Source organism: Anas acuta, chromosome 7 (assembly GCF_963932015.1).
Source record: "Anas acuta chromosome 7, bAnaAcu1.1, whole genome shotgun sequence".
Taxonomy (NCBI): Eukaryota; Metazoa; Chordata; class Aves; order Anseriformes; family Anatidae; genus Anas; species Anas acuta.
Genome location: NC_088985.1, coordinates 33,905,669 through 33,917,987, shown reverse-complemented (window position 1 = coordinate 33,917,987; position 12,319 = coordinate 33,905,669). Strand labels below are relative to the sequence as shown.

The 12,319-nt window shown below is 40.6% G+C and overlaps 1 protein-coding gene across 1 annotated transcript in view; it reads right to left on the bottom strand.

The window, feature by feature from the left end:
• The window catches only part of DMBT1 (deleted in malignant brain tumors 1), an 80,930-nt gene that overhangs the window by 34,653 nt on the left and 33,958 nt on the right, over positions 1 to 12,319 (bottom strand). Inside the window, exons 24-33 of the mRNA XM_068688786.1 lie at positions 11,697 to 12,008; positions 11,042 to 11,077; positions 10,335 to 10,646; positions 8,889 to 8,912; positions 7,950 to 8,261; positions 6,892 to 6,915; positions 5,617 to 5,928; positions 4,851 to 4,874; positions 3,867 to 4,178; positions 3,321 to 3,391 (exon numbers count right to left, since the gene is read on the bottom strand). Of these exons, the coding sequence (XP_068544887.1) occupies positions 3,321 to 3,391; positions 3,867 to 4,178; positions 4,851 to 4,874; positions 5,617 to 5,928; positions 6,892 to 6,915; positions 7,950 to 8,261; positions 8,889 to 8,912; positions 10,335 to 10,646; positions 11,042 to 11,077; positions 11,697 to 12,008 (1,739 nt within the window). The remainder of the gene's footprint in view (positions 1 to 3,320; positions 3,392 to 3,866; positions 4,179 to 4,850; positions 4,875 to 5,616; positions 5,929 to 6,891; positions 6,916 to 7,949; positions 8,262 to 8,888; positions 8,913 to 10,334; positions 10,647 to 11,041; positions 11,078 to 11,696; positions 12,009 to 12,319) is intronic.

Below are 12,319 nucleotides of genomic sequence, written 5' to 3'. Positions count from 1 at the left end.
CAAATTAATGTTGTCCTCTGTCTTAAGCAGTGTCTCTCACACCTCAGGGTTTACAGATTTTACTCATTTCTGACATGTGAAGTTTTCCTGGAATCCTGATGGCACTGAAAGGATTTATCACCCTAAAAATACAAGGGGGGAAAGATGCAGTAGGAAAAGTAACTGAGCAAGGGAACCAGAGACTGTCTTTTTTTCTGATTTCTCAGCCTCAGTCCCTGCATCTGCTTCCCTCAGAGGTAGCAGAAATTACCTGATAACAGCAGTCCTTACTCCTGTGTACACACCTATCTAGTGGACACCTATAGGTGTCACACACCTATCTAGTGGATAGGTGTGTGACAAGGGATGATGAACAGGTGTTGTGCAGCTTTCTGTTACGATTTACATCTGGAAATGCAATAAATTTCAAGAAAGGCAAAGAAGTTTCAAGACCCTAAGTACGTGCCTGCTTGCTTGCTCCTAATGAGGCCCATGATATCACATTTTCACTGCTGCTGTTACCCATTCTGTCTGTATGAAGCTACCATATGGTAGTGTGTGGTATCCTAACATCTGTTGCTTAGCTATCCAGACATATTCTCAATTATAATTAAAATGTATATTCTTTCAATTCTTTTTTCATGTTTCCTCTCTGCCAGCCTTTCCACCAAAATCAACTTCAGCAGGTTCTGAATTGCATTTTGCAGACTGAAGAATGTATAGAGAAAAAGGCAAAGCCAAGCTGAAATAGATCACATCCCTGACCATAAAACCTTCAAAGGGGTTTCCCACATTTATAGTGAATATCTTGGTAAACCAAAGTGGAAACTTTACACATGAAGTCATCTTCTGTGGACAAAACTGAGTACTGAGTGCTGGTACAGCTTCTGATTCTTGTAGACATACTGTCTTGGAATAAAGATGTCACCACCTAGTCCCTGTAAGCCCCAGTCCACCCCTGTGAGTCCTGTGAGGGAAAATCTTTGTCAGAAATGAAGGCTCTGCCAATGTAAATGGGTATCAATTATTTTGGCTCTGCATACAGTACTACAGTTCATTTCATCCTGTTACCCAGATAATTTAATTGGCTAACGCTCCATGTCAACACAGGTTGCTTACCTTGGCGTGTGCTGTGTTCTTGCAGCTTTTCCTGCTTTTGATGTTTACATGGACAATGGTATCATCTTAATTAAGACATTTTCTCAGCTTCTTTCTCCATTTCAAAGCATATCCCTTTGATTTCAGCAGGTGCCATAGGTAGAGATCACATAGCGTATCACCAGTGCCTTTTGAATAGTTCTTGCTACAAAAATAGAAGTGATCTTCTGGTGTAATGGCAGTGCCAGGGGTGAGGTGTGACTGGGACTGCCTTTAAGCTTCTTTTACTTAGGTTTTGATAGTGTGTAAAATCATTGTAACAAGTACATGGATAGGTGACGGTCCAGCCAAATCCTAAATAAGTCAAAAACTGTTTTACTCTAGAAATAAGATCAATTGATGAAAGATACATTTATTTTGAGGGTTTTATTTCCTGAGAGTTTGGAGGGATCTGAATGATTTCTGACGATTTAATTCATAGACACCTCTAAGTATGAATAATCAATACACCACTGATTAAAAAGCTGAACAGAGACAATGCAAAATCCAGCACATAAATGGTCAAACCGCAGCCCAATCAATTCCCAAATTAAAGTCATCAAAGTTCAAATCATGGAATAATTGAGGAAAAATTTGCATCTGCTTCTCTGCAGGAAGCACTGGAGTTGTGCCTGCATAAAACTCCAGGATTTTTTATCCACGTTTTTATGCCACATTAGAGCTCTGGTAAAGGCTCACAACATGGCCCTCAGATGGCTCCTGCCCCAGTGACACCCAAGGGACCCAAGAGAACGGGTTTTGCATTTTGATTTTCCTCAGGAAATTCATGTAACATTCCTCTGGGTCTTGATTCATAAGATAGCTGTTATTAAACATACCATGTGCAGGCACAAAACAGCATCAAATTTTGATACATATTTACTGGATATAATAATGATAAATAGAACTGATGTTGCCCTAGCTTTTCTTTATTAGCTACTAATGACAGATAATGAAATGAACTGTTAACAAAAGAGCAAAAATGAATTACTAGAAAAATAAATAATAAGAATTAATCAGTCTAACTACATCAATTAATTAGCAAAACTTTCCTGCATGAGTCATCAGTGGCTGGGAAGTAAAAGGAAAAACTGGACGTAAAAGAAAAGCGTAGGTTGCTTTTGTTTGTACACAGATTTTTTTTCTTTTTTCATCTGACAATGCAGTCATTCACATGTAAAGCTATCCAAACAAAGTTGCAGTTGGTGTAGCACCTATTAAGTGACCAACAAGGAGTGTTTCAGTGGGACATGTTGGAGTGACAACTTCTCCCGCCCCATCTGTTAAAGAGAACCACGTTGGTTGGGGGTTGGTTGTGAGAGGCTGGCAAGGGGTGACTCTGCTTTCCACAAGCGTGATGTGGAAAAGCAGATGTCCTGTTTAACTGTGACATTTGGACAATGAATGCAGTCAGAGTCTTGGTATGGAAAAAAAAAAAAGAAGGATGAGTAGTAATCAATATCGTGCAAAGAAAGCATTTATTACTAATTGATGATATCTTATAGTCACATCATTTAATACATTTGCCTTAGGTATGTAAAGAAAATATATCTGATTATCCTCAGTCCGTGTATTAGAGTGATTTGTACTGATTCTCTGTCACTGGAAATGTTTCTACTAGATCAGGTTGTAATCAGGCTTTGTGTTTATTTGAATGTCTGACTGTTTGCAAGCATGAAAAGAGAATTAAAGCACAAGAACAATGCATTTCCAACAGAATGGGGTGAGATTACTGGAGGAAAGATTTATTGTTAGATGGATTATACAAATATATCGTTTTCTAAAGAGTGTTTGTCATGAGTAAACAGCACCATCAGCTAAAGTGAAAAGTATATAAGGGTAGCAGTGTTCAAACTTCACATCTCCAGAGGATCCTCAGTCTCAACCCAGAACTGTTCTGGTTCCGTGGCTGAGGCTAGCAGCCTGTGAAGGATGGCAATGGAGCCATTTTTATCTCTTCAGATACAGGAATCAGAGGCATGGAGTGGTGGGAGAACACCACAAGCACTACTTCTCTGTCCTCTCCAAGAGAGGAGACCGTTGTGGACATGGGTGTGCCAAGTAGATCTCTACAATGGAGGAAGGTCGTCATCCTTTTCTGACTCCAGACTGAACAAATCTCCTGTGTCAAATCTCCTGTGTCAAATCTCTTTTGAGACAAACTTTGTTTGTCTCAAACTTTGTTTGTCTCAAAGTTTTCTTACTGGGTACACCAAATCGTAGTGGACTTTATAGAGCAGAAGGAGTAGAAACAGCTTATATTCTGCTATGTGAACTAAAGGCTGAAAACACGAGTCACAAGAGTCAGCTTTGGGAGTGTCAGGCAGGTAGCAGATGCAATCACTGAGACTTTGAGTTTGCAACAGATAAAAGTGATTGGAAAGAAGCTTTCCTCATTAGTCCACATTGAGAAATCCCGTTCTCATGGATACTGTGCAGATCTGTAAGGTGAAAGTGCCTGCTGAGATTTCTTTAGATGCCTCAGAAATTTACAAACGTTAAAGGCAATGCAAATCTTTATCCATTCTGCTTATGCTGCAGGCCCTGTAAGAATGAGCAAAGAGAAAAATGATCAAATGATCTGGCAAATAGCTGTGAGATTCATATTTGTTTAGGTCTCTATTAGTCCACAAAAGTGAAGAAAGAAATGATTTTTCAACATGGGCTCAACTGCTAATGATTTTTCAACTATACTTCAAGATGTATCTTATGGGAAATTCTTGAAATGAATAAAACAAAGCAGAAAGTACCTGAGCAGACAACGCTGGCATCTTCATTGTGGCCACAGTTATGTATTGACCAACCATTGTGGGAGCATTCCCATAGGTAAAATTCATTGCCTCTGCACTGTACATCATCCAGGAAAATAACTCCAGAGCCTTCCCCAAACTGGGCAGCTCCTGGTGCGTACATGGGCTCGCCACACCCAAGCTGTCTGCAAACGACCCGAGCATCATCGATATCCCAGAAATCATCGCAGACTGTTCCCCATTGTCCTTTGTAAAAAATTTCAACACGCCCCTCACATTGATTATCACCATTCTCCAGCCGCAGAGACATTTCTAGCAAAGACAGAGCAGAAGCAAATTACACACAGCCCTAATTCTAACCTCACACTTGTGCCAGGTGTGGGATTGTGTTACAAAATGACTAGAGAAAAAGCTATTGTGCCTTTTGGAGCAGGAAAACCTCCCTCTGATGCTCTCACCATACTCACCACTCTTGCACCATAATTAAACAAGGAGATACAGAGACCAAATTTTTGTAAAAATGGCGTAAGTGGCCATTTGCTGTGTAGAAGGTCAGTGAATCTTTGGAGCACCAGAATGAATTAAGGAAGCCTGAATTCCCTGAGAACAACTCCTAGAGAAGCTAAGCAGGCACATGTGACTGACACTTTGCTCTTCTGCCATGATGAATTTCTTAAAGTGTGCCCAAGATTTTCCCTCCTTGCATTGTGGTTTGATGAGTGGTGAGGTAGGCTAGGGGAGTCTGATTTCCAATCAGTAACAAGTTATGCATTACACACCTTATACTGTTTTAAGGTGTTTTCCCAACATTTGAGCCATACATAACCATCTACAACTTCTGAAAAACTAAAGTACGGAATTTGTCCTTCCTCCTCAAATAAATGTTATTTTTTCCCCAAGACTTTCCATCAAACAAAAGCAAAATGCGTTAACAGTAAATACCCAGTTTTTAGAATGATCAGTTAAAGAAATGATAAGACTTACCAGGAGTTCTGTCTCCCCTAGAAGCTGTGGATTAGGAATAAATATGAAAATTTTAAGGTTAATATCTTCAGTTGTATTTCAGCAGAACAAAGATGAAACAAACTTTGCAACGTTTGGTGAAAGTCTCTCTCTTATATTATCTAATTTGTTCTAAAATTAATTTATCTTTTTATAACCTATTATAATCAAGGCAAACACTTCAATTTGCATTGAAAAGTCAAAGCAAGAGTTAATCCTTTAGGAATGGCTTCTGAGATGAAAAAAATAAACCAGTTAAAAATTATGTTCTAGAGAGGCATCCTGGGAAGGGTTCAGTTTGAACATGCTCTGAAATCTGTGTATCTGTGCTGTACCTGCTGGCATCCAATCACTTTAGAATACTTATGGGAGAGCCATGCCCATGAAGCCCAAAGTGTGATGTGCCTGCCAAGCCACCAAACACTTCCTCCTCTGGTACCCTGTGTGAGATATGCTGTGCCCCCTTTCTGCCCTCCCAGCAATGTCTTCTGAGCATCCCAGACCAGCAGACATGCTGCCCTTCCTCTCACCAGTCCTCACCCCCTGTAACCACCTCTGAAGCATGCAGAGGAGAAAGGAGAGAGGCAGTCAGGCTCTCAATTTCTGCCCTCACTGTGCTTTTCGTTTGTCACACTCCTATAGCTCTGCTGGCTTTGTTGCTATAGCCCTTGCCTGAGGCCGATGATGAGATTTGCAATTTACGCAATTTACAGTTTTAATTTCATAAATAAAAACATCCCAAACGTACCTGAGCAACGCACACCAGCATCTTCTCTGTGCCCGCAGTTATGTGTTGACCATCCTCTATGAGAGCATTCCCACAGGTAAGATTCACTTCCAAGGCACTGCACATCATCCAGGAGGATGTCCCCTAGTCCTGGAGAGAAGTGGGCATTTCCCAGTGCAGAGAGAGCTTCTCCACATCCTAGCTGCCTGCACACGACCTGTGCATCATTTATGTCCCAGAAGTCATCACAGACCGTCCCCCAGCTTCCTTTGTAGTAGACTTCCACACGACCTTCACACCTGTTTCTACCATTTATCAGCCTCAAGGACACTTCTGTGAAAGAGAAGGGAGAGGAGATAAGAGTGCAGGCTGCCAAGGTGATAAATTATAATCCCGGAGTAGTTCTGGAGCTGGTTCAGTATGTTACGCTGGCTACTGGATTCTCTCCTGGCCTTTCATCTCCAGGGAAGGTGAGGAAAATGCTGGTTATTTCCAGCAGGCCCAGTGTCATCATGTGGCAGTTCACAGACACCTGCGGCTTCCTGGCTCATGCTTTGAGTCAAGGCTTGGCAAGTGTTCACAGCTGCCTAAATAAGGTTTTCCTTCTCATTTTAATAGAGGCTGTGAGATTAATATTAATGAAATAAATGACCTATGTTAGCTAAGCACTAGTGGGTATTTCTTTATCAATATATCCACAGCAAAGCATTGTACTCAGTAGAAGGAAAATCAAGGTTTTAATCATAGACATGGGGTGACCGAGAAGCAAGGTTCATCAAGCCAAAGCAACACGATGGGACTAAGGCTTTATAATAACTAAACTATCTCTTCTCCCTGAATTTTAATATCACTTAAGGGTTTCTGAGTTTTATTAGAACATGGAAAAAGTTTATCTTTTAAGAGTGTGATGTAGGTCCATCCAACAGATGGAATTATTGAAATACTGATTTATCTAATACCTTTTATTTTAAAGGACCTTAGACTTAAAGCAACCTAGTCCAGTGAAACTCAGAATGTCCTATCATTTCGGTACTCTACAACAAACAGGTATACATTTCAGCTTCAGTTATGAATTCTCTTTAAAGATTAAAAACCCATGGTTATGTTCATAAAAACTGTGTAGATCAGTATTGCTACTTTCATTATGGTCAAAATACACTACATTTTAAGAAGCTATTTTCATGTATAAACTACTGAATAAACTAAATGAGATTTGCATTTTTAATAATTAACAAGAAGTTGCTTTTGCTATAGAAAATTCCAGATAGGAATGATTGAATATGAAATTTAAATTACCAGGTATTTCAGTTCCTGTAGAAGCTGTGAGAGAAGAAAACAGAGAAAAAGAACATTTTAGCCATCAGTGTTTATAAAATTAACTAAATTTGTAGAACATAATACTTTACAAAGTCTACTTTTATTTCAGAAAGCATTCAACATCTAGTTAATTCAGCTGTTTGCAATACGTGTGTTCGAAGATGATAAAAATGATAAGACATGAGATTATAAACTGACTTTCCTTACTAACAACTTGAAAACCAGTGGAGAACAGGATAAGACTTTGAAACTTTTGTTACTGTTTGACAGATGTAGAAAAATTTGTCAGGGTTACAACTGGCTGAGTACCCAAGACCACCAGAAGTCTAAGTACATCCTTCCTCAGAGGGATCTGACAGAGCCCTGGTTCCTTCTCCGCCTTGCTTCCTGCCCCCCAGACTGCAGAAGAGTCACAGCTCTAAACCTCTGGATTTGGTCCTTAGTATCAAACCCAAATAAATAGTCTGCAGACATTCAGTAGAAGCTTTGTCAAGGAAAGGCATGTGGGATTAGGACCTGAGCTCATGAGAAGTATCCTGTGTGAAAGCCTGTTAGTGCTGTAAGGGCAGAATGTGCCTCGGGATTGGGTTTTGGTGCTCCTCTCTAGTCTGGTGGCAAGCAAATAGGATTGGTTAATGCAGATTGCAGATTATTAAAATAATATGATTGTTGTACAAAAACCCTGGATGTACTCTGAGTGACACTGATTAAAATACTCTAAAAGTTTTCACAGCTTATCTGTGCAGAAGTTTGCAATAACTGATTATTTTGATCAAATTAGGAAAGAGGGAAATTCTCTGTGTAGGAAAGAGCCTTGTTACTTGCAACAGAACCAAAATTCTTCTGAGAAAAGGGTTTTCTAGTTCAGGGGAGCAATTTTCAATTTGACAAAATTTAAAATTAAACTTAAAACCAAAGCTTAGTTTTAAAGTTTAAAGTTAAATAAACTTAAAAGCAAAATTTAAATTAAATTTAAATTAAATTAGAGTACTTCTTATCGTGACTCTTTTTGATAAAGCAAATATATCACTGTGTACCTGAGCAAATGACACTGGCATCGTGCCGGCTGTCACACTCCTCTCTATACCACCCCCTGTGAGAACACTGCCACAGGTAGTTCTCATCCCCTCTGCACTGCACATCATCCATGACAATATATCTCGGGCCGTGAGTAAAGGCGACATTTCCTGAAGATGATACAGCATGTCCACAAGCCTGCTGATTACAGACAACGTCTGCATCATTTATATCCCAGGAATCCTCACAAATGGTCCCCCAGGTTCCTCTGTAAAGTATTTCAACACGCCCTTCACACTGGTTCCATCCATTCACCAACCTCACTGACATTTCTTTGAAAGAAAAAAGAGAATTTCACTGAACCTGGGATATTATTATTATTATTATTATTTTTGCTAAGGAGGAATTAAGGTGGAACACGGCAGGTTAGAGGACAGACAGATTTCCATGCCATGATTATTTCACTAGTTAGCCATGCACACACATTTTCAACCTACCTAGAAACTCCTGCTTTTCAGAGTCCCTGGGGTAAAACCATGCTCCTTAAGCTACTACCTACCCTATCTGAAGACAGTGAATCCTGAATAGTTCAGTCTCTGCAACACAGGATCCACAGTGCTGATGTTCTGAATAAACTGTAGTTGTGAACTTTCATGTAACTCTGCATGTACAAAGCCATGCCTCATTCATCCAGACCTAACATTTACATGGGTATAAGTTGGGGAAGATCTTGACTTTGTTCCATGTTTTACTCTAACAGAACAAAAATGCTGAGCATCTGTTTGGTACCTGGGCTACAGTGTTGTATTATTTTAAAGGGAAATCCTTTCCAACATGAAAAGAGCAATGTCCAGGCTTTTTGATTAACATCCGTCACTGTTTTTAGCTCTACAAATTCCGTTCTAAAACATCAAAACTTGTTGATATTAAAGGTAATGACACAAATTTAAGGAGCTTACCTGTCATTTCAGATCCTGTGGAAGCTGCAGATGAGAAAAAAAAAACACAGTTCATTTTTAGGTGGAATTTTCAGTCACTGCAGTAATAATTGAATCTACTGATGAAATATGAGAAATTGCACATTAAAAAAACAGTAATACACATAATAATGTTCCTTTTGTCAGTACTATTACACAGGCCAATAACAGAAGCTAGACCAGTTCTGAGATATATTAGCTTATGATTGTAAGGAAAATATGAATTATAAATTTATAAAGTTGTTAGCGATTAAAAAAAAAAGTTATAAATGAGACGATGTAATTACTAGGGAAGAACTCCAAGGTAATCAAAATAAAAACAAGGGGTTTGATTTGATGTGTTTGGAGTACTACAGATGTTACTAGAAATGTTACTAGAAGGTAGAAATATTCTCAGAATTTGAAGAAGCAGTGATGGCCATTGTTTCTTTTTTTGATGGTTGCTTGCTGGCTTTCCGAAGACTTAGGCTAATGAGGAAGCTCAGGTAGCAGCAGAGAAAAGAGGAAAGCTAAAGGTCTAAGCTATTCTTTGAAGTACAGCAGTGAATCCTATGTCAAGGCCAAGGGTTTCTTGTAAGGCGTAAGTTCAGGGTACTAATTTCCTTGTAGACCTGTAACTGACATACATTTTGGTGCGGTATGGGTTGCGTTATTACAGTTAACCAGTAAAGGGTGAGGACGGGCTGTTCAGAGTTCAGCCGATCGATGTCCAGGCAGGCGGTTACTCTCAGTGACCGTGTGAGCCACTGTTTGTACCACCGCTAACACAATAACAACTTTGTGTTAAAATTTGCAAAGATAAGCTGTGCGGGGTGGCTCAGACACCAGGCTGGACCTGCCCTCTGTGTCTGCTCTGGCACTTCTCCCATGGGGTGGCTCCCTTTGCTGCGTGCCGGTTATCAGATAAGCAGGCATCAAAGGAACCTCCACATCAGGGGGAGCAGGAAATAATATCAGGTGATACACAGAAGCAGTTAGCTAAATGGTTTTACTGCCCCTGGTAGCTCTGTTGGACCGTTAGCCTATTTTCACTGAAAGACCTAGCCTACACTAAAATACCTATGGGGCATACGTAGCAACTTTTCAACTTATTTAGCAGATTTTTTTTAGTTCATCGATGTGGAAATCATTAACAAGCACCGCTGCATAATAAGAAAAAACAATTATTACACTGGACTGCTGCAGGAGGTGAAAAAACAGCTTCAAACATGCAGGCCCTGCCTGGTTTGCTTGGGGCAGGCAGCAGTGCAGCAGGATGCCCACCCCATGCAGCTCAGCCCTTTGGCTGGCCATAGCTGTGCACCGGGCAGGTGAGTGGAGGTTCTGGATGAGAGGAATAAATCAGCAGGTTTTTGAAATAGTGGGATGTTTATTTCTGCCTACATTCAGCTTGGGGTCTGCCCGGTGAGGTAAGGCTGCTAAACGCACCTGAGCAAACGGCGCTGGCATCTTCCACATGCACGCAGTTGTGGACCAACCACCCTCTGCTGGGGCACTCCCAGAGGTAAGCCTCGTTCCCCTTGCACCGCACGTCGTCCAGAAGGATCTCTCCTGAGCCTTGACTAAAACTGGCATTTCCAGGGGCAGAAAGAGCCCTGCCGCACCCCAGCTGGCTGCAGACGACCTCAGCATCCTTCAGGTCCCAGGAGTCATCGCAGACGGTGCCCCAGCTGCCCTGGTAATAGACCTCGACACGGCCCTCGCATCGGTTCCTCCCATTCACGAGCCTTAGGGACAAATCTTTGGAAGGCCAAAAATGAGAGAGTTATCTGTGAGGGATGCTCCCACACCACCAGGCTTTCAGTGGGCTGTTGCAAATTTGAGGCAACAGTAAGAGCTTCTGATAAGTAAAGTTAGGACATTGACCAGAAATATTAACAATGTTTTTTTTTGTTTTTTTTTTGTTTTTTTTGAGCTCAAACTTGTGAAATTTGACCTATACATTAAAAACTTAAAGAAATAAACTGAATACATTAAAAACTTAAAGATACAGCATATTCCTAACACAAAAGGTTGGGATTAATGTATGATATGATATGTATGATATACTTGCAAATACTCTTCTTCATAAACTCTGTACATATACTAAATGATTATGTTAGGCAATTATTTACTTTGTCAGTAAAATCAATTACCAGAAAAATTACCAGGAACTTCAGACATCAAAGAAGCTGGAAAAAAAAAAAAAAAAAAAAGAGTGAGAAAGATTAGTTTATAACAAATTGTACTAAACACAGTGAGCAGTAGTTTACCTACACGGCTAGGAAAAAAAAAAAAAAAAAAAAAGACAACACAAAAGCAACCCTCAGTACATTGGGATTTTGTCTTTATAAGCTAATTTATATTTTTAAATGTACAGTAGTATGTATTTTCACATTCAATAATATCTCTAAGGAAAGACCGTTTTCTACATCACATATGGAAATTGCTAGTTATTTTCTCAATGATTCATAGGAATGACTAATGGAATTCATCCTTTAGGTGAGAAGCAATGGCAATGGCCAGATGGACAGCCTTAGAATGGGGCTTGGAATAGGCTATACTCTATCAGAAAAGAAAACATAACCATTCTGCTTCTTATAGCTTATTATTAAAAGATTTTGAATGTGAAGGCTGATGCGTAGGTTACAGTACTCTCTTAAGAAATATTTGTTGAATTGCAGAGGGGATATCCTGTACAGCTCGACAATAATTTTAGTAGTTCAGTTCCCTTTCACTGAGCACCAGGACCTCAGTCTGGCTCACATTTATAGCACATTACTGACCATGGATGTCAATAAATCTAGTTACCTCCGCAGATGACACCGGCATCTTCCTGGTGAAAGCAGTCATTGACGAACCACCCGTCATGGGAGCACTGCCAGAGAAAAGCTTCATTCCCTTGGCACTGCACTTCGTCCAGGAGGATTTCTCCTGTGCCTTCACCAAAGAGGGCTTCTCCCACGGCTGCGGTGGCTCTGCCGCACCCGAGCTGACCGCACACCACGTCAGCATCTCTTCTGTCCCAGGAGTCGTCGCAAATTGTTCCCCAGACTCCGTTGTATAACACTTCAACACGGCCCTGACATCTGTTCTGCCCATTCACCAGCCTCAGGGAGAATTCTGTGGGAGACAAAAGGAAACCAGACCAACCCTTAGAGTAGCTGCTGTGCTTCCAGGGACACCTGCAGTCTCAGTCTATCAGGGGAAATGCTTCACAACAGCTTCCCAAGGAGCACATCAGCAAGGGAAGCGTGCTCTATCCTCTTTGGCTCACCAGACTCGAGCTCCTATGGGTTCAGAACTGAATTTAAAACATCTTCCAAGGGTGATGCACCTGAGTGCCCCTATGGCGATTGCATTAAATTGGCATTATACTGACACAAAGCCATCACCGTCTGGTGGGGACTCTGGCCACAATGAATTAAACAAGT